General features: G+C 40.9%; 1 protein-coding gene across 5 annotated transcripts; it reads right to left on the reverse strand.

Moving 5' to 3' along the window:
- Positions 1-1,517: 1,517 nt before the first annotated feature.
- Positions 1,518-20,601, reverse strand: DRC8 (dynein regulatory complex subunit 8). 5 transcript variants are annotated; one of them, XM_015857681.3, is made up of 7 exons: positions 20,566-20,601; positions 9,359-9,443; positions 6,317-6,389; positions 4,353-4,432; positions 2,712-2,754; positions 2,541-2,607; positions 1,518-1,767 (listed from the first exon to the last, which is right to left on the reverse strand). In XM_015857681.3, the coding sequence occupies exons 1-7, from the start codon at positions 20,588-20,590 to the stop codon at positions 1,637-1,639; spliced, it is 504 nt and encodes a 167-aa protein (XP_015713167.1). In that variant the 5' UTR covers positions 20,591-20,601; the 3' UTR covers positions 1,518-1,636. The 5 variants fall into 5 exon arrangements, 4 of the variants coding, with proteins under 4 accessions (XP_015713167.1, XP_015713168.1, XP_085399448.1 ...); XM_015857682.3 differs by lacking the exon at positions 20,566-20,601 and adding an exon at positions 11,637-11,741; XR_014944719.1 differs by lacking the exon at positions 2,712-2,754.
- Between the last annotated feature and the right edge of the window lie 1,755 nt (positions 20,602-22,356).

Genomic DNA, 22,356 nt, shown 5'->3' on the forward strand with positions numbered 1-22,356 from the left:
TACATAGTAAATGTATTAACAAGACTGCATTGCACCAGTGCCATAGTGATTCTCACATGGAAATCCAGCTAAGATCTAGCCAAATGTTTACTTGTTTTAACACTCTGCTGCCCTAACTGTTTAAGAAGAGGTCAGTAGAATACAACTCCAGATACAGAAAAAAAGAATTTTTAAATGGTCTCCGATTGCTGCCATCACCACATTAAGTTGAGCTGCCCTCTTCTTTGTGAAGCATAGCTGCATAGCTCATGTTAATAGACAACAGTACAGTAACAATCAAGAAAATGCTAAAGAAGAGCAGTGAGGTCTGCAGCCTTCTCCCAGGAAAAGCACTGGAGAAAAGTATTCTACACTAACATCTTTCAAACAGTGATTCTTCATCATTTATGAAAATCAAATTCCAATCCTATGTTTCTAAGTTTTTAACAATTTAAGCTCCTGATTTTCAAACTGATTATGAAATAGGATCTGTTTATTGCACATAGTAACAGAAATGTTTTCAAGTATTATTTTGTTTGAAACTGTGATTCTAGTGATGGTTCGTGTGTTAACTACATATTTAAAATGGAAGCAAAGTGCCATATGCCAGAAGATGACTAACACACAATGGAACTAACTGGTCCAGTTTAATTGCCCATGGTGAACCAAATGCAAACATTTGACAGGACCTACAAACTGCAGAAATTTTAATTCATCTGTAATATTATTTCAAAAGTAGGAATCACAGAATCATAGGGGTTGGAAGGGAGCTCTAGAGATCATCAAGTCCAACCCCCCTGCCAAAGCAGGCTCCCTACACCATGTCACACAGGAAGGTGTCCAGGCAGATCTTGAATATCTCCAGAGAAGGAGACTCCACCACCTCCCTGGGCAGCCTGTTCCAGTGCTCCATCACCCTCACTGTAAAGAAGTTCTTCCACACATTCGTGCAGAACTTCCTATGCTGTACTTTCATCCCATTACCCCTAGTCCTGTCCCCACACACTACTGAAAAGAGACCGGCCTCACCACTATGGCTCCCACACCTCAGGTATTTATAAACCTGGATCAAGTCCCCTCTCAGCCTTCTTTTGTCAAGGCTAAACAGACCCAGTTCCCTTAGTCTCTCCTCATAGGGGAGATGCTCCAGGCCCTTCATGATCTTTGTGGCCCTCTGCTGGACTCTTTCCAAGAGATCCCTGTCTTTTTTGTACTGGGGAGCCCAGAACTGGACACAGTATTCCAATCAATGCCTCATTAGTTAAAACACAAACAGAGATCACATTTAAATACAAAAGTTTTACCATAGTAGCATGCCCTCACAATTCAGTCATCTTAAAATACTCACTGAGCATTTGTTTTCCCAGGTCTCACTTTTCTGTTAATCTTGCAGCAACAACTGTAAAGTCATTTCTTGACTCCATTATTTTTCAAACCAAATTCCATGATTCCTTTTCCAGATCTCACACAATATTTCTGTCAAGAACTCTTATGCTAAGTGTGAATAGATTTCAAAATATATACAGAAACTAAGGAAATATAACTACACAGATTTTATTTTAATTATAAGTGCAAGGTCACACGCTGTGTTTTGTTGTACTTGAAATTTCAACCAACTGCTAAGCTACACTGCTGTTACCACAAGGCACCTCAGAGTCTACTGTGGGAGATCATCAGCATCTTCTACTAACAACTTTAAAATGTAGTCTCTGTAATGAACAGCATCTGTTTTTGGATCTATAGCACTGGAGAGCATCTCCTCCATTTCTTCCTCAGTAAATGGCTCACCTGAAAAAGAAAGTAATGCTTTGTCTTGGTAATTATTCTTTCCAGGGCTGACAAATTACTACTTCTCTCTTGCAAGGATATTTTTTCAGGGCTTATGTGAAGGAAAAAAGAATCCAATTCCTTCACTTCTACAAATGCAGAAGTCCTCAATGCCAAGCCAGCTAGTTCAAGAAAGAAGACAGGGCTTGGATCTTTTGATCCACATTTAGTTCACAAGCTCCAAAACACTCAGTTTTGAACACAGCATGCTTTTCATTTGCTACTTGAGGCAGGCAGGTATGAATCAGCCATGCAAGAAAAGCAGGCTCTTCAAGGGATACTGAGAATTACACTATATACAACTTAAATCTGGTCTTTGAATCTCCTTGTTTGCACAGGGCACTAGAATTAAGATCAAGATAATGCAGGAATGAATGAGTACTGAAATTACCTGAAACATTTGGAAATCTAAACTGAAGTTTTAGAGTGAGGAGAAAAGGAGTCACATCTTTATGAAGCACATAAACGTGCACAGAATCACAAAATATTCACAACAAGACTAAACTATGACTCCATAACAATAAGATCTTACAATATCTGCAAAAAGGCAGATACATGTTCTTTCCCTACATTGTTCACCAGGGAAATGTTCTAGTCTGTAAGACACTCATAAAGGCAACAGGATTGCTTGAAGACTCCTGCAAGTTTTAGCTTGAAGAATTAGGACCACAAGGTGCCATACATATATGTAATATTTATTTACATAAACAGAAATATTATAAAAATCATATTACCTTCTTCAGTCATATGTTTTACCAGCTCCTCTTTAGTAATGTATCCATTTTTATTCTCATCTAAAGCCTTTAAATAAAAGGGATAAAACTGTTGTGCTTCTAATCGTATTACATCAAGAATCAGCTACTTTTTTCCCCAGCAATTAGGTACCTGAATACTTAGTTACAGACCTCAAACGCATGTAGAAGAACATCTTCTGGAATAGGCCTGAAGCTGAAACCGTTGAATCAGAAAAGAGTTAAAGTTTGTAAGGCTGTTGTACTGTTCTGAAACAATAAAGTATGAGTTCTAGAGAGGGAAAACCTACTTTCTAGTTTGTCTATGAAACATTTAATTCCAGTTTGACTTCATGGAACTTCCCATATCTTCGCCCCTTGTGTCCTTTATTGTTTTTCTGTTTCATTCTCCTTGTGCTATGGAGCCAAATGAGTTGCTTTTGCATTTCTGAGCTGTCTGAGTGAGTTAGCAGGAATCAATAGTTGCTGAATCACTCCACATAGCAAATGCAGGGAACAGAAAATTGCCAAACCAAGAAAACAAAGTTTTGTCCAGGTAGGCCGGTAGCTAAGCAACAGATCACCTAGTGGGACTTTGACAGTCTATTGAGCTGACGAAAGGCAACAGTTTCACAGAGAAAGCAGCAGTAGGTGCATATGTGTGTCTAAGTGCACCTGATTTCACAGCTTTCTTTTTAAAATGCTTGGTTGTTTCATCCAGACCCACTTCAGTCTTTTTCTATCTTAAAAACACAGTTCTTTGTGATTCAGATCTCAAGTGCACTTGGAAAAAGTGAACTATAAACATGGCACCAAAAGATAAATGCGAGTCTTGACAAGCCTGAGCTAGCCTGGGAAAAGTGTGTGTTTTTGTGTGTGTGTTTGTGTGGATGGGGTGGAGGAGGAGGAGAGAGCCCAGGGCAGCAAGGCATTGCTTTGTGAAGTGTTGAACACCAGCGTGAAGCCAGAAATGGGCAATGAAGGCCAAAGAAGGCAAAGGTGCAGAAGACTGGGAAGGCAATGCACTTGTGCCAGCATGCAGGAACCAAACACCGATTGGTCCCTTTCCAGGCATGGGCACAAGGATTCAACACAGCCCCAGTGTCCCATACCTCAGGATGTTGTGAGACAGTTGAGGGAAATCCCATAGCTATTTCATGTGTAGAACACCAAAAGAGCTCTGTATACAGAATAGCTTCTGGGTTATGGACAAGACTAAGTCTCCCTAAACCCTTGGTTACTACCTTTAAAACTCCCTATAGGTAAGATTGCTTTTTAGTGCAAAATATCAAAAGAGCACAAGTTCCTGTGTACATCCAAAGATTTGTATGTACTTTTGAATACTGAACAGCTTTCTTTCTCCAGACTTGTAGATCAGCAAATGTTTTAGACCAGCAGAGTGCCAGTTGTGTATATTCAGCTGTACCTGGCAGACACTTTGAGACATGAACATGAAGCTTATTTATACATTATTTATATTTACAAACTGCTTCTCAGCAACTGCAACTCAGATAAAGTAATGGCTGGGACCTTGTTTGTACATAAAATATTTTCAGAGTTGAAATAGCAAAATAATTCTGATTCACACTAAAAATACAATAGCTAGACGTTACCACAATTCATTATTATACGCTGATATTATTTGTACCAATAGTACAATGCAATTTTATGTAGACTACATCACTTTGAACTAAAATCTCACTACCTACCTTAAATTTTTTAAAAATCTGTGTTCCTTCAAGTTACATAAAATTACTGCAGATACAATCATTCAGAATCAACCATGCAAAAAATTAAAGACCCAGTTTACATTACCTTCTGTTGAGTAATACTTTTGTCATCACTGGAAGAAATTTTCCTAGATTAATATATCCAGTTGGTTCTTCTTCTTCTACCTAAAAATAAGACTTAAGCATGGTAAGTTATATGAATCTTTAGCAAACTAACAGAAGAATCAGAAAATTGAGGTAAGTCCTGCAATAAAATTACAGATTTAGACTTCAAGTGAAGTTTTCAATATGAAATTTTTTAATGTTACATGGCACTAGAACATACGCCTGAAATGCTTATGCTCAAATAGAAAGAAATTAAAGGAAGAAATAATCTCCCAGACAAAGCACATGCCTGCTACTTCAGAAACTTACAACTCAATATTGCCCTCTTGTGCTTAGAAACCATTTGTGCAAAAGAACTGGACACTAACTCAGCAGAGGTTGAAAAATGCAGACTGCAATTATATTAGTGGAGGTGGGTATGACCTGGAGCACCCCTAGGTTGTGCAACATAATCATCCATCACAACACACTATCAGCACATTCCCCAGTGTGGTTTTGGCCTGTGCCATCAAACCTTTTACCCAACAGCTACCAGGTCCAGTTTGGGCATTGGGACTGTAGAAACTTCTCCCCAGCAGCCATTTTGTACAGCCACCCAACATAAAACATTAACCAGCATATGCATAGGCTGCTCTGTGTCAGCTGGCTTCAATATCCAAGGACATGTTTAATTAGCTAATTTGGACGCAGCCCCAGCCTAGTACTTCTCAAGGATGGAATCTGTTGCCACCACATGTTTTGTAGCCAGTGAGGGTTCATGAAGAGAAGGTCCAGAGAAGCAGACAGACGAAGTCAGGGCAGTCTCAAACAGTCATAAGGCAGTCCATATATTACTGCCTCTCAAATAAATTAACATATTAGTCCCCAAACATCACAGACTTCTAGTAGCATTCACATAGCATTCCTACATGGTAAAAGACTGCTCCCTACAACTTGGATGCATCTCTTCCCTAAAAGTTGAAATTTTTATCCCCAAACAGGGCTCTTAATGGAGATAGTTTGCTCCTGTCTGTGTTGACACTGAATGCTTGAACTGTTGTCTCACAGTCACATCCTGCCAGAATCTTCATAGACACAGCTCTAGAAGCATCCATTCCTATAAGGTATGCTACTTTACAAAAACAATGTGAATTCTTTTTCCCACTTCTTTGTCCCATGCAATAATCCCACCCTGCCACAGCACCATCACTCCTGCCCTTTCATTACAAGTATGTGTTGAGGAGATAAAAATTACAGCATGGGAAAAAACTGTACAGAAAGACAGTAGAACTTCCTTACCTCTCCACATCACTGGGAGGACATCTAAGTCCTGTGAGTCTTTATGTTTGAATTCTGACTTGCAGGCTTAAGTAACCAAGCAAGAAAAGATTACTTAACTGAGAAATCTCAAGACTGGGATAGGCCTCGGAAGGACAGAAAATTGAGCAGGCTGGCTCTAAGATGTAGTGGTAACAGAATCTATTGGAAAAAAACTGCCATGTCTTTTCTCTGCATATTTTTGGATTTTTATGTATAATTTTAATACCTGTTCAAGGATAAGTTTTGTTATTTAGTCATCCAGTGTTTGTCTATGGCATGTCCAGAGCAGCTAGATGTCTAGGGTTTGGGTATCCAATCTAATTGCAGTTTAGGGAAATCTTTTTCATCAGCCAAAAACATTTTACCCCTCCATTTTCTACAGACAGTCCTCCACCATGGCTGTGTCACAGTGGCCTTCTGTGGTAAATGACAGTCAGACTCCCCATTTTAAGCCATCAATGTTGTTCCCTCAACAGCATAAAGGTTTGTTTCGTGGCAACTTGAGAGACTGCCTAGCTCACTTCCCTGACACAACATCTTTTCACCTGCAGGAAAAGAACTTAGCTTTCTCATATAGCAAGGCAGAAGGGTCAAACTTGTACAAGTTCAAGACAGAAGATAATAGAAAATACGTAAATCCTTTACCTCTGCAAGCAGTTTACGTAGCTCTGCCTCAGTTGGGAAGCAACCTAAAGATCTCACAAGTGCACCAATCTCTCTGAAAGAAAGTAAAACAACTGTGTCACTGATTCTGCAATACAAGAGTGGCTGCAGAGAACATAACCATCAGTTCAGAGCTTGCATATAGGAGCATGCATGTATACAGATACGTTATTATGTATAAGTATACATATACCCCATATACTAATGTAAAAGTACCCCACCTGCATAAGTATATCTATATAGACTTTTAAGATAATGACTCAGTAAGCAATGCCTACTTTTACAGACATCAAATATCTTGAAGCTTTTGGAAGAGTATAACCGTACCTGTGGGTTTCCCAAGAATTCCCTATTGCTCGTGTCCATTACTGAGTGCAAGTTAATTTTCAATTGATTTCCTGTAATTATTAGGCTTAACTGCAATAAAGTCTACATTTACAGAGTTAAAAAAAACACCTTGAAATCTATTGATGTGAAAGGTGACAAAAATATAGGTTGGCTTTAAATGCAATAAAGATACAAATTCTAACTGCAGAAGACAACAAATACAAAAGTGAGGTGGCCCTGTCACATTCTTCCTGCCAGATGGATAATTCTATTTTCCTCCTGACTATAATTTAGTTCAGCAACTTCAGTTTCTGCTGTGTAGTGTCCAGCATACAAACATGACAGTTCAAATTAGCTCCTGTTCGTATACATTTTGTAGGTCAGACACAATGACAACTGTGTCATGGTTTTCATCTTAGATAAGATAGTCTCAGTGACAACATTTGCAAAATCATGGACACCACTGACATAGGATATATTCTAAGCAGGGGATTCTATGAAACACTATCTTCCTCAGGCTTAATTTCTTACTAATTCTTGTATTTGCATTACAAGTTACCCAGCACTCATGTTATCCTATTAAGCCAGTGTAGCTTTCTGTATCCTTCACATTTATCTGTTATTTCAGGAAACAACACTCATGCTTCTACAATCATGGCTAAGAATTGTGCTGTGCTGCCACCTTCTGATATAAGATAACCAGACGTTAATAGTCATATTACTGTGACACAGCCCTGCAACACAAACCCAGGACAATAAACAAGGCAATAAATTGTTTTTCACTATTGTAACTGTTCTTTGATTAAAATTAGTTGTGAAACAGTTCATTTACAGTGTTACACAGACTTTGAATGCCCTTTCTCACATGTTATAACTTACTGGCTGAATGAAAACATTAAAAAGACAGTTCTATTTGTATCATTTAATTGTTGTAACGTTCTTCTCAAGCTCTATATCCATCGCAGAACTTAGTGAAGAGATAGAAACTTTACATCTATGCAGACAAGACTGCAGATGTAAACAACAAACAAACAAACAAGTATGGCATGGTACAGTGAGGGTCAGGGGTTCCTCAGTGCCACCAAACCAGCCAGGAACAGGCAGCTCAGGGGATAGCAGGGCAGCCCCAGCTCTGGGCACTGATCATCTCCCTGGATGGAGATAAACCAATAGACTTAAGGAAATAATCTTAAAAGAAAAAAGAAAAAACTTGACAGAGGATGAAATAGAATTGAACCAGATGTGGAGACTTGTCCTGAAAGTCCCCCTACCTACTAAAACTGAAAAGTCATTTCACATGCAAGTTCCTCACATGTACTGTCTAATGACAAAATAATTTCATCAGCTCTCCCTCTCCTTTGTAGTATTTCACTAATTGAACTGTAATTAAAAGATTTGGGGAGATTCTTGTGAAAACAGTAGTTCGAAATATGAAAAATTCCTTTAGTAATCTTCAAGGACAACAGCTTGTAAAAACTCAAGGAGACATAAGCATGTTTAATTTTTTTATGACAAAAGTAATGTTGTTAGATGTTATGAATATTTATGTTAAAGTGAAATTGAAGTAGCATTGTCAAATATTCAGACTTCAAAAATATCAGTATTAACATTGAGAACTTTTAAATTTGATGTCCATTAGCTATGTATCGTGTATCCTGTTATGCCTTGATGAGTCGAACAGTCCAGATTCTTTTACTCCCTCAGACGTATATTTTGTTTCTATTTCCACAACACTGCAGGTTAAGGCCATAGCACATGCAGTTCCTGGCCTTCCTGGCCATCCCATTCCCTCAATTTTGATCATGCCACTTCAAAAATAGAAACAGCCGTATAAGAAGCATCACAAAAACGAATGACTAGAGGAATGGAACAGTTTCTCATTAAAGATTAAACATATATAGACTCTTCAGCATTGAACTTCAGTGATGGAGGGGTGGTATGACTGAGAGCTATTAAATCACCAATGGTGTTCAGAAATTTAATAGAGAACAAATATTCACTATCTAACATAAAGAACAACATCAGGAGTCACTCAGATCCACGTGGTAGATGTACAATAATGAAAAAATTCTGTGTATTTGCTCAATTCCTTATTCCTTCCCCAACTAACAACTACTAGCTCAGATTAAGATACTTGACCACATGGTCTTTCAGTGCAACTGAGCATGTTTACCCTTATGTTCATTGTTACATACTGTTACTGTATGGTTATATAATAAGCCTACATGCAAGTTACATCTGAGCTTCCTAAAACACTTCCTCATGAGAGCAATATCCACCTGTTGCAGTACCCCGGAGAAGGAGGGCTAAGTGCACTGCACTGAAATAGGGATGACCTATTGAGAGCATGTTGTAATCATGACACAGACAGGCAGGGACACCCCTTAATGTGCTGAGATTATTTTTAAAGTGAAGGTATCCAAATGAGCTATTAGAGCAGAGATCTGCTAGCAGTAACTGCAACCTCAGACTTCTTGACTGGATTAACCCTCCTCTTATGGCCCCATAAGTCTCAGCATCCCTTTCTCAAGTTAGTCTCAGTCTCCAACCACTGAACAATGCAAAATGTTTACCAAACAAAGAAATACTTGCCTGATTGTTTAAATTACATTTTATGGTAAGGCAGATGCAAGTTTGGAGAGTTTCTTATTTCTGTACTACAGCCTGTAATATCTCAATGTGAAGATATTTACAAACCTGACATCCATAGTTTCATTTCCTTCGCGATCAAACATCTGAAAAGCTTCTCTAATCTTTTTCTCAATTGCAGCTACCATGCGATCTGCAAGAAAAAACACAGGGATAACATAGCACTTCCTTTTATATGCCAATAAACTCCTTCAGATACTTGTCAGGTTAGGGTTTTTGGGTGGATTTTGTTTCCTTCGCCGTACTATCCTTTTCTACTTTTCCCAGTTCTAGCACGAACTAGATACAGCTCCAGGCACTGCCAGTTAAGTAAGACTAGCAGGGAGTTGGGCTTAAGTCTTCTGGTTCCTTCAGAACAATTATTTCCTCTTCAGATTATCTAGACTGTTTGCCAGCACTTCACGCTCATCTGAAGACAGCCCCTAAGCGACACACCTGTCCCAGCTGTGAAATTTCTTCTTCACAGACCACAGCTTCAGTCTTTGTATGGAACAGAAGCAATTAAATAGATGTGGCTCTGCCAGACTCTTGAGCAATGAGCATTTAAAAAAGCTATTTCCAGTTAATACAATTTGCTAGATGCTACCATTTATTTAACCATATGAGCTTCCTTTTCTTCCCTGGGGCCAATTGCTCTGATAGTTCAAAAAGTCCTTTCACAGAAGAGAAATTATATGCAGGAAAAAAAGCAGCATCAAAAGAATACAACCTTAAACAACCACTTAAAATGCTAGGGAGCAGTATTTGCTGCTCAGCAGAAAAGATTTCGTTCCAATGCAGCCTGATGAACACATTTACATAATGTGATCCCCTGAAACTCTTTTAAAGCTACATAAAGACTAAGATTAAGCTTTTATTGATGGACACACCCACAGATTTAATTTTATTATTTGATGTTACTGCTCAACACACCTGAAGCAACAGTCTTTATAAACATTAGTCCAGGTATATTTGAATAAATATGGTCAATTTTATATTTAAATGCCTACATGCATATAGGCACTTCATTAATTACTCCATCCTCTTTGCAGTACCACATTATGGTTAAAAGCAGGTGTAATGAAACCCTGAGGTCTCTGGTGACCTCTGGTGAACCATACCTCACATGGGGCTGCCTTTGACTGAACAGGTCAGTCCAAAAGGACAAGAGATACAACTGGGTAACCTCTTTCCAGCGATAGCCAGATCTGGAGTCATCTACATCTTGTTCTGTTTTTAGTTGAACAGGTTCTTATCAACAGCTCTTCTGTAGATCTCTCCATCCACTAATCATGGCTCACCAGCAGAAAGTAGTGAATCCTATCAGTGACCATACTTAGAACCCCTGGCTACTCTAGTGTCATTTAATCTCTATCCTACCTGCCACTATTTCAGCCAAAAAAATAGGAAGTCATTTTGGTCCCACAGGTTGAAATATCCAGAATGAGATTCTCCCTGCCATCTCCTTTCAACTTCAGTGAATCTCCTCCTGCTTATAGATCCAAGCTATAGGATTTATAGTCACCCTGCTAAGACCACTCCAACATTTTTCTGCAAAACCCCTACAACTAAACCTTACAAATTCCAGCTCTCCCCATCATGCCCACAACCACAAGCAGTACTCTCTGCCTCACTATGCAGTGCCAAGCAAAAAGCTGAGATGAGAAGGTGGTTGGGCTATGGGGAGTATCTGAGCCAGCTGGAGATGAAAAATGTACACAAAAATGTAAAGTCTCTGCTTAAGATCTGAGCTTACTGCATGCTCAAAAAAAGAAATTAGAGCATAAAAGTTACATACATAAATCTCTATATAATATGTCTGTAGTTCTAATTAAAAGAAATTTGTAACATTTATTTCCTCATAAATATGTGGCAAGAATAAGCAGATTCACTAAGATTAATTCTTGGTGATCTGACAGCAAGACACTGTTGTGCTACTATTTCCTAAGTAATTTCCTTTGGAATTTCCCATATTCCAAAGCAAAGTATACCACTCCTTACATTATTTCACCATGACTGTTTGCATTGCCCTTGTGAAGTTTGTTCAGGAACCTGGCTGACTTAAAAGCACTGCAAATGCTATCCCCAGTCCAAAGAAAAAAGCCCTCCAGCATATAAGTTACTCTATTTTAAGAAAATTACTAACAAAAAGGAACACAGAGAAAATCTTGAAGCCATTTGAATCTGACTTATACACAAAGCCTTTCTGCTCTATAGTAGAAAGCACATGCATTAGGTTTTGTCTAGTGACCTCAACTCCAGAAGAAGTGTAAAGTACAGTTGTAAGGTAGAATGATACAAAAACCATAACAGATATTCAAAAGGTAACTTATAGGGAAAAACTCACCAATATGGATGCCTTCACTGGGAAATGCTGAGGCAATCTCCACCAAGGAGCAATCTCTAAGAGAAGCTGCCTAGTGGTGGTCAGCCCTTAAATGAGGTCTGGAGGAGGTGGAGTCAGGCTCCACCCCTTCCGGGAGCACAGCTCAATTACTCTCACCTGTGCTCCCACGGCTGACCTAACACTTGCCTCAGCTGATAAATCAGAGGTTCAAGCTGTGATTACCAGTTTCCCATACAACAGTCAACTCAATATGCTGAACCATTAATTTTATGCTCTGCTCTAGAAATCATTGGACAAATATTTTCTTCTCTACTCTGAACATCCAATAGCATGCAAAATACAAAAACAGCAGATATCTGAAAAGGAAAGAGCAATATGATTAAGCTGTAAGCTTGTGGAATATGAAATGACTGAGCTGAGATCTTCGCAGACAGTGGTACCTAGTCTAAGCTATTGGACTAGGGGTTCAAGCTATAGTCTACAGAGTTAGGAAATGGATGCTCTCTGTTCTAGATGTTATCACCGATTATTCCATAGGCAAACTGAATTTTAGCCTTTCTCCAATAGAAGAAGAAAGAAGTTTAACTGTTTTTTGTAGAAGTCATTTTCAAGCGTTCTCAAAGAAGCAAAAATTAAGTCCTACTGAGATCCAGCCCTTCACAATTAAACTCATTTTGCACTAAGAAGGTGATTAGTTTCTCCCCTTCACAATAGGCAAAAAAATGTTTCCTTCCTGCTGTTCAAAGCAGCTCCTGAACAGCAGCTGATTGCTGATGACAAGCTAACTCTGGGACGTGGAGGGGAATGATGCTAAAGTTCTGTGGTGTGCCAGAGAAAATTCCACTCCCTGGTAGGCAGTTAGTCTGAGTGGTTAACACAGGCATATATCAACTCATGCAAAAAAAAGCACTTCATGCAACTTGGGAAATGCACCAAAAATATGCCCTGATGCTTTTACTGTATGCAATCTGTGCACCTATGTTATATCTATATAGATACCTATTTACACTGAAGCAATCTTAAGCATCATAAGCATCAGCGGAGATGCCTGTAATCCTAGGAAATGATCATGGAATCTTATCTAGTTATACTCAGCTGGAGTTCAATTTTCTCAAACCTGAAGCACCTGCTGAAGTTTGATGAGTGATTAGTTTTTATACACTTATTTTGTTGTTGTTGTTGTGGGAGGAACCCTCCCCATTTTCACTTTACAAAACAAAGTTGTGACTACATCTGCATCAGAGGAAAAATGGAGATGTAGAGGCTGGTTTGTATGACAGGGCTGCATGTTGGGAAGTAGAGCGTATCACATTCCCAGCCAAAGCAACTTAAAGCAAGACAGACCCTGGAGGAAAGAAGGCATTCCTTATCTGGGGTGAACCCTGACAGTAGCCTGTAGCAGAATCCAGCCAAGACCAGCAAGTCTGGGCCTTGGAAATGCAGATACGCAGACTGGAGCCAGGACTTGGCTACTGCACCAGATCTTCCTGCTGATTAAGTGTTCTGGATCTAACAGCACGCCCAGAAAACCACAAGTTCAACTAATCCAGGTTAAAACTGCAAGAGCTTCAGGCATTTTCTAGTGAGTAATTTGTAACCCATACTACAGCCTTTCCTTTTATACCTTCTAGAATAGCCCAGTGGAGGCTGTCAGCCCCTGCTGCACTGGTGTTAGTAGGCAGCAGCTCTTCCCTTCAGAAATGATTATACAAGCTGGATCCCCACATATGTAGCACAGGAGGCAGGTTTTCTGCTCCCTGCTTTGACCAGTCAGGACTACTACCTCTAAACAGTAGGGAAGCACGTGAGCAAATGAACACTTGGCCCCCAGCCCTCTCCAAGGTTTAGTCTACTGCTGTGCAGCCGCTGCTCCAAAAACCGTGTGCAGCTCCACCTCACCACAGCCCTGGGCTGCCTCTGCCACCTTCTGCTATGCCCCTGACTGCTCAGGTACTGCACTCAGGTGTGTAGAGTAGTGCTCTGCCTGGCTCCTTTCCCTACAAATTTTTATCATCCTAGTACAAAGTCCCTCTGTGCTCTGAAATGGTCAATAGTGAGAGCTAATGCCCTGACCTGACCTTCTTAAGCGCCTTACTCCTTCTATCCTAACCCATCATTGACCCCGTATTAAGGAGTTCAGGACTGTGAGCAGTAACACGGGGCTTACTGGCTGACTCCTGGAGAATGTGCAATACTGGGAACAAAAAGAAATGCATGCTGGGTATGTCTCATGTATGGCCAAACCTATAGACAAAAAGTAGCAATAATCTCTTTGAGTTTCAAAGAATCTGAAGTCATCATTATGTACAGCAGAAATGCCTGAGCATCTTTTGAAACACAACAGCATCTGCCATGACCTTAAAGGTTTCTCCAGCTTTCACACAAGTCTGTTCTCCCACACTCTGTGTATTTGTTGTTGCAGCCTTTGCAAAAAAGCCACTTTCTTTTTTTTTCCTCACATTTTGTCATGTGTTAAAACTGTTTCACCTCATCACTATTTTGTCTTCTTGCATTTCTTGAAGTGAAAGGTTGAGCAAGACAGTTCTCCAAACTCCGAAGTGAGGCGCTTACAGTGACCTTAGATCACACCAAAGGTTTCTAAGTCATAATGGATCATAATGACATGCATTTTCATTTGATAAGCTGTCAAGTGGTTTATGTCAGGAGCAGCTGTGGCATTTTTAGAATGGCTATCAGAACACAGCATTAAATATTCAGCTGTAGTTCCCAGAATTTGGCTTCACCTGCCTCTTCCAGCAGTCAGCCTTATTTTCTACCTGTTGCTCCCAAACCTTCTGCGGGATGTTCACAACAGCTGCACGTGATTATTTTGGAAGCAGCACCAATAGGAATTCTCAAGAAGAAAATGTCAAGAAGAACATGTCCAAGTCAGACCTAACAGGTCTCAGTTCTGACCTGGATTTCAGCCAGCCAAGCTCATCATCTATTCTGCAACTACTCAAGTGGTAGTTGAATTTGCCTTCATGAAGACAAGCTCTCTATGAGCCAAAAATGCAAGCTCTGAGTAATACCGCTAACCGTAACCTACACGTAGGAGCAAAGCACTCCTTCTGCTAGCTGGTATCTGTAGACAAGTTGCCAAATACCTGCCAAATACCTGTCACTGTGTACAAGTGGCATTGAGGGCGATGAAATAACACACTTTGCCACAGTGACCTGCACTATAACTGGGGTAAACCTTCCCTTTTAACACAAAAATCATCTTTGTTTTCTGAACAAGATGTGTCCTATGTGGAGATAGCTTCCAGACATTGAAAGAGATGGAGAAAGACCTTCACATAGATGTGGACTGCTTCCTGTACACGTGATTCACAGATAATATACAATTACTATCTTCTATTTCTCTTGAGGAAAGTCTTAACATTATCCTTCCTAGAGTGATCTGAAAGAAATGACAGCACTTGAGGTTTGTTAGCCTGCAAAAAATAATTGCTACACTTTCTTTGAAGTCAATACCAGCTTCATGCAGTCTTCCTTTTCATCAGGCAGAGATAAGCTCAGCATAAATCTCCATTAGCGGCGTCCTGTGCATCCCTAAATTCCCAGCTCTGGCAATTGTACCAGGCAGCACTCCTGCTGCAGCTCAGAGCTAGCAAAAACTCTAATCTCCACTGCTGCAATTTGTTCCATATCTTTCATCCCAGCTACACCTGGGAGCTAATGAAAGAGTTATGTCTAGCCCATACTCATATTCTCTTTCATCACCAGTGGCAAACTGCCCTGCAAGGATATATAGCTCTCCTGGCAACGCTGGGAGTTGTGCTATACCTTCAGCTGCTGCTGAAAAGTAAGAGCTAACATAGGCTGCCACAGGGCCAGAAAGCAGCCTGTGCTGTTGTAATGTGTGCTCTCTGAAGGCAGAGCTTCCATTCCTTCTGGACTCTACACAGCCACAGGGGACAATTCCAGCACTCACAGCCTTACACACTGCCCCAAGCTGCCCAAGAAATGATGCCCAAGATGGAACTTCTTCAAAAAGCTTCAAATCTGATAAGTTTTTGAAAGCAATGGCTGTATGCAGCAGCCATCGGTGAGTTTTCCTTTACAAATAACCTTTTGAATTATCTTTGCTACCATCTTCATATTACTCAACCTTACAGGACACTTAAAAAAACATCCCATGGGACCAACACACAGTGCAACCTCAAAACCCTTGCTGACCGTGTTTGGGTTTGGGAAGCCCCTGCCTTTCACATTGCACCAGGTCCCTGCATACTCACATGGTAGCCGCAGTTACTGCCCCTCACCTTCACCCTGCCAAACCCCACTGCCAATAGCAACAAAGCAGTACCTGCTCACACAAATTAAGGTGGCTTGCAAATAAATAAATAAATAAATGCTCAGATCTCAGAATAATTAGCATGCAGATATGGAAATTCTTAATAACACATTAACTACTGCTAGAGAGAGACTTTGTGGGAGTTCTCCAGCTATCAGCGCTGTGTATCTGCTGGTTGGCATTGTTTGAGGGACAAAAAAAGTTTAAAGCCTTTCTGCAAACCAGCTAATTTTGTACTCAGTAATTCAGTTAGATGTACAGCCAGACTGAAGAACTTCTGCTATTTTATGTGCCATGGAAACAAGAAATCTGCCAATCTGCAAGTACCTGTTCTACATGCATTTGAGATAACTTCTAGTGCAGGACTATAGCCAAGAGGATCAGACGTCTGCAGCCTGTGCTGATCTATAAAAGATGGGCACAATTTATTCTTTGTTTCAGTCTCAAGTACAAATATTAAAACATAACTCAAACTGATGTCAAGGCGCATGTTAAACTGCATTACGACCTAATAAAAGATATCAACTTTCCTCCTCAAACAATTTCTCACAGCGATGTCAACAAAAGGAAGTAGTATTCATCTCTAAATTCTCAAGTGGTAAGACTATACACTGATTTTTTAAGGGATCTCATATATTTGGGTTTTCTTCTACACCTGAAATATTCCTTGCTTGAGCCCTATGAAAGCTACTTATTTTAACAATGTATGCCAATGTTCTATTTGTTCTTCAAAAGAAACACTGCCTCTTACAATTAGAGATAATTCACCCACTGAACTACTTTAGCCTGAAGGTTCATTGCAAGTGTTTAATCTGTAGCTTTTTGTACTTTTGTACGCTGGCGCTTAACCCCTGAAAACCACAAAGAAAAAAGAAAAAGCAATTTACAATCCTCAGTACAGCAGGACACTTAAATGGACTCATGTACTTAACATCATGTGCATCGTATTATCACCTTCAATGGGATTCCCCAACGCTGTACACAGATGAAGCACTTTGCTGAGTCAGGTTTGAAACTGTCCTGTTAGTTAAGTGAGCTGTGAGTGCAATTATTGGTTACAAATAACAACTTTCTGATGCAGGTGGTAGAGGAACCTACAAGGGGAGGGGAGTTACTGGACCTTATTCTCACTAACAAGGAACCTTAACTTGTTAAGGAAGTTAAGGTCGGGGGCAGTTTGGGTTGTAGTGATCATGAGATGGTGGAGTTCAAGATCCTGAGTGGAAGAAGCAAAGCAAAAAGTAGGATTGCTACTTTGGGCTTTAGGAGAGCCGACTTTGATCTCTTCTGGGACCCTACTTGCATCTGTGAACAAGAAATCAAGAAAGGGTGAGAGGATCTGGGGAATGGAAGATTTTGCTTTAGTCAAGGAAGAGCGTCTAGGCAACACCAATGTTCATAAATCCATGGGACCCAATGGGGTGCATCCATGGGTGCTGAGGGAGCTGGCAGAGAATCATAGAATCATAGAATTACACAGGCTGGAAAAGACCTCAAAAATCATCAAGTCCAACCGCAGCCTAACCATACTACCCTAACTCTAACAACCCTAAATCATATCTCTGAGCACCACATCCAAATGACTCTTAAACACATCCAGAGATGGTAACTCAACCACCTCCCTGGGGAGCCTATTCCAGTGTTCAACTACCCTTTCTGTAAAGTAGCGTTTCCTAACATCCAACCTAAACTTACCGTAGCGCAACTTGAGGCCATTTCCCCTCACCCTGTCACCTGTCACCAGTAAGAAGAGACTTGCCCCACTCTCACTGTAAGCACCTTTCAGATACTGGAAGAGAGCAATAAGGTCTCCCCTCAGCCTCCTTTTCCCCAGACTGAACAGCCCCAGCTCCCTCAGCCTCTCCTCATAGGGCTGATTTTCCAAGCGCTCCACAAGCCTCGTTGCCCTTATCTGGACCTGCTCCAGTACCTCCATGTATTTTTTGTACTGAGGTGCCCAAAACTGAACACAGTATTCGAGGTGAGGCCTCACCAATGCCGAGTACAGGGGCAGAATTCAACGAAACCTGGACAGGCTGGAGAGCTGGTCAGTAAGAAACCGGATGAGGTTTAACAAAAGCAAGTGTAGAGTCTTGCACCTAGGGAGGAATAATTGCATTCACCAGAACAGGTTGGGGGATGACCTGCTGGAGAGGAGCTGTGCTGAGAGGGACCTGGGTGTCCTGGTAGACGACAGTGGCCAAAAAGGCCAATAGTATTCTAGGGTACATTAAAAAGAGCATGGCCAACAGGTCAAGGGAGGTGATCCTCCCCCTCTACTCTACCCTGGTAAGGCCTCATCTGAAGTACTGTGTCTGTATTGGGCTCCCCAGTACAAAAAAGACGGGGAACTCTTGGAAAGAGTTCAGTGGAGTTCATAAGGCTCTAGAGCAGAGGTAAAAACTCTTTCCCATCTCCACTAACAACCTTATTGTGAGTTTTTCACAAGTTGGGAAAAGGATCTGTGTGGACTAATGACATACTGCAGCAGTAAGTTAAATTCCCCAGAATCACTACTATTTACCAGAGAAAATCCTCATCAGAGAATGGCTATAAACAATCTCCTTAAGTCTTCACATCACAATCAGTTATGTTTCTGGAAGACCTTTGTTACCCAGAATCAGTCGTCCAGTTCTGTATGGGTTTAAAGGTGTGCAACAGGAGCTCAGAATATTTCATCTACTTCCTTTTGGATTCAAATTCATGACTTATTAATTGTATTTTAAGTATGTGCTAACTAGCACAAAGAATACAGTGTGTATAAAACTCTCATACTGATCACATACACAGTATTACCATAATGATAAAGCCACACTGAACATTCTCTTTTATGTACTTCCATGTAATTTCTTAAATCCCAGCTGGAGAAAAATACGTCTTGTCTTCCATCTAGTTTTACTTCAGGCACTACTGGTCTGACATTTTACTTTCAGGTTCTAGTAACATCGGCACTGAGATCAGAGAGATGGAAACTTAGAAAATCTGACACGTTCTGTGAAATTACAAAGAAAGTACCTGAGAACAAATGGAAGAACAGACAGATGGAATTAAGTAGCAAAAAAGGGGAAAGAAATAGAATGATGGGAAGAAAGATACGGACGAATACGCTAAAGAGAAAGATGAAGCAGTGTAATGTAATCAGATGGGAATAAAGAAAAAAAATAATTAAATAACGTTGAAAGCACAAATGCAGGAATACAAATTCATGCATAAAACATACAGCTCCATATATCATGGGCATGATATTAGCACTCACACACATGCAAGATTTTATTCGCAATTATGTAAGCTAGAGGGTAACACATTATCAATGTCATGCAAAAGAGGCTGCAAGACTTGGCCTTACGCTGTTTCTTCTTGTGTACATCCAGTATATCTGTTAAACATTAGGGTAAGCATTTTAACTTTGATGAAGACAAACTTGAAAATAATAGGACCTAAGGGAAACGTTTACCACAAAAGCAGGTGGAACTACAGTTCTACCAAGAATCAAGGGGAATACCCTAAAGACTAATTATTTGACAATACAACTAATGCTGTTCTTCTCTTTGAGACACAACAAAGTAAAAGCTGCAGTTTGTGTTTATGTAAAATGCTTGTCAGAAGCACAATTGCTGCATGAATCCAGGATTCGAGGATTCTAATCAGCCCCCTAACTGCTACCTGCAGGAGGTCTAAGAGCAACTGACATGGAGATAAGCCATCTCCTCTTATGGGATGCTTCTGCACTTCGGTCAGACACTGAATATTAGTTTGCCTTGGTGATGAGACACCTCTATGAGGCATTAAGGAAATCATCTGCTCAATAAAAGTGTAGGATTCTCATGAGTGTCCAAAGGGAAGCTAGATGCCTTGTCTTCACACTATCCATGAGATACAAGTCATTGTCTTCTCCCTACAGGCAGGAAATCAAAGCCCAGCTTGCCACCTTCCTGTGATCTGTCAGGAAGGGCCAGGAATGGAATTCTTGACAGCACAGTTTTCCTCTAGCAGATAACTTGTGGTGGTCTCCTGGGAACAGCTCTTTACAGGATGATAAACTACCTCTAGTAATTAAAAAACAATCAACAAAAGGGTGTGTCTTCAGCAAGACGGCGCTTCAACTTCTTTAAAATTACATTCGAACTAAAAAAATGCATTAGAAGCTATTGATCAAGCAATCAAAAAAACTCAGCATTACGCACAGCTTTTTATACTTTTTCACAGAAAATTGTGGTTTTACTCATTAATACGAAATAATTTATGCTTTACACTATTTCTATTACAGTGTTCTCAATCTGTGTCGTACTACCACGTTCTCGTGTTTATTTACACAAAGGACGGCACTCAGAAGCGACACTGTTACGAGCTGCTCAGAAAGTACAACCTTCTGGAAACGACGCTGGGACACCCTTGCGGGAGGAGTTACCTCTCGCCTTTCAATCACACTTTCTGGCAGCGCCTCCTGAAGCAGAACACGCCTCCCTCTAAAAATAAGCCCCGGAGCCCCGAGAGTCAGCCGGGATCGCTTTTCCTTGGCGGAGGGCTGGCCCCGCCCCACGCCGTCACCCAAGGCTGGGCCCCTCGCTTCCCACTCCCAGGCGCGCTCCGTCCCGCAGGCCGCTGTGCAGGCCCGGTGCCCGGCCTTACCGTCACTGCTCACCGCCTGCGCCATGGCCGAGCCCCGAGCCGTCGCCGTGGCGACGCGGGGCGCAGCGGCCCGGCGGGCGCTCCCCTCCTTCCACCGCGGCCTCCCCTGGCCCCCAGCGCCAGGCCTGAGCTGGCAGCCCTCCCCCCTGGTAAGCAGTCACTGGGCCCGCTGAAATAAAAAGCATATAAAAGCTGAGTGAAGCAGTGCAGTGAGTTTTTGAGTGCACTAACTAGTGCACTGCGTGGTTTCAAGAGCAGTGAGTGACAGCCATAGTCCTGGGTGCTAATGCTCCAAAACATCCATCGCACCCAAACACGGATCCCAGGCATGGAGGCTGCAGCTGTAACCCACCACCCTCCCTCCCAGCTGGGACCAGTAATGCTTGGGGTGTCACTCCCTGCCATGGCAAAGTGACAGAACCCACCGCTGAAGACACACCTGGCACGTGTGGCATCGGCAGGCACAAGCACCACTGTCCTGGCAGGGAGACTTGGATGAGCCCCAGCAATCTGCTGTTTCACAGAAAAAAAAAGTCTTCCCAGCAATTGCATAGATTTCTGCATCTGAGCTTCAGAAAGTGAAAGAACATTTTATTCTAAATATCGTCAGTCTTGAAACAGCTAAAATATTCTCAGCGATATTAAATAAAACGCAGTTTAAATATAGCCGTGTATTTTAGCAGATGTACTTGCAATGCGCAGTTCTTCTGAACAAATGATTGTGGAAGTGGAGAAAATGCAAATATGAGCATACCAACAAGATGCAACCATATACTCATAGGAACTAATGTTTTAAGGAAATTCCTAGAACCAAAGCACTGTCTTCCCCACAGTAGGCGCTATTTGTTTATACTGTTTATATTGTGCGTAGCTCAGAGTAAAGAGGGTATAATATAGGGTATAATATATACCCAACAGAGCGTACAGTGTTAGTCTCTTGGGAAAACAGCTGATTATGCTCTCTAACGAAGTCAATCCCTCCGAATGGTTACCTATAGACTTGAACAGTTTATTAAAGTAACTGAGTACTTCCAAGTATGTGTTTTGACTACATGGGTAATGTGGATTTGTTTCCTCTCAAGCAGATAACTGAAGTTTGAGTGATAACAGTGCAAAAGCCTAATCTAGAGAATGTAACAGAAACAGAAGGAAAGGCCATTATCTTTCACTGTGATGCAATCCCCTTTCTTGTTCCTTCAATGTCTCCAAACACAAAACCTTCGTCTTTGCTGGTTGTTGATCTGTTGTGGTAGATGTATTTGAAACTGAAGAACAAAATACATTGTTTGACAAACACAGAGCTTGCTTATTACTTCTCTCATCGTCTCAGCGTGAAATTTTATGTTCTTCAGTGTTGTGCCCAAGGATTAGATTCCCTGTGTCATTTTCCAGATCACCTGATTCATCACAGGACATGCAGAGCAATTCTACAAATGCTGATGTATTTATAACAAATGAATGCTAGTTCAAAGTCTTCACCAGATTCCCCTAATGAATGCTTTAAAAACTGCTTTTCCACTCATTCAGATTTTCATGTCCAGCCCATGCCCAAAATATGGACAACATTCATCTTTGAAATACATTTTGCTTGCTGTGGAAATTTGAGACTCTTGTATTTCTACAGCAGTTTTTGTGTAGATCTGAGCCATTGTGAACATGAAATGGTAAGAGTCATTTCACTCAGGCCACTTTATTTTATCATCTTCCCATCAATCTCAGCAGTATTTGGGCTTGGCTTTCCTCACACACTATATCTGACACACACTTATCCCAGTTTCCTCCAAGAGTTAT

This window comes from Coturnix japonica, chromosome 3, assembly GCF_054131305.1.
Source record: "Coturnix japonica strain WE chromosome 3, WE-NBRP24, whole genome shotgun sequence".
Taxonomy (NCBI): Eukaryota; Metazoa; Chordata; class Aves; order Galliformes; family Phasianidae; genus Coturnix; species Coturnix japonica.

Bases quoted from the DNA above. Each gene is read 5' to 3' on its own strand.
- DRC8 (XM_015857681.3), bottom strand. From the start codon at position 20,590: ATGGCGCAGGCGGTGAGCAGTGACG. The intron at 6,390-9,358 runs GTTTGTAAATAT...ACTTTCTTTCAG, and splicing joins AATGAAACTATGGATGTCAG to AGAGATTGGTGCACTTGTGA. The intron at 2,755-4,352 runs GTAATGTAAACT...CAACGGTTTCAG, and splicing joins AAAGTATTACTCAACAGAAG to CTTCAGGCCTATTCCAGAAG.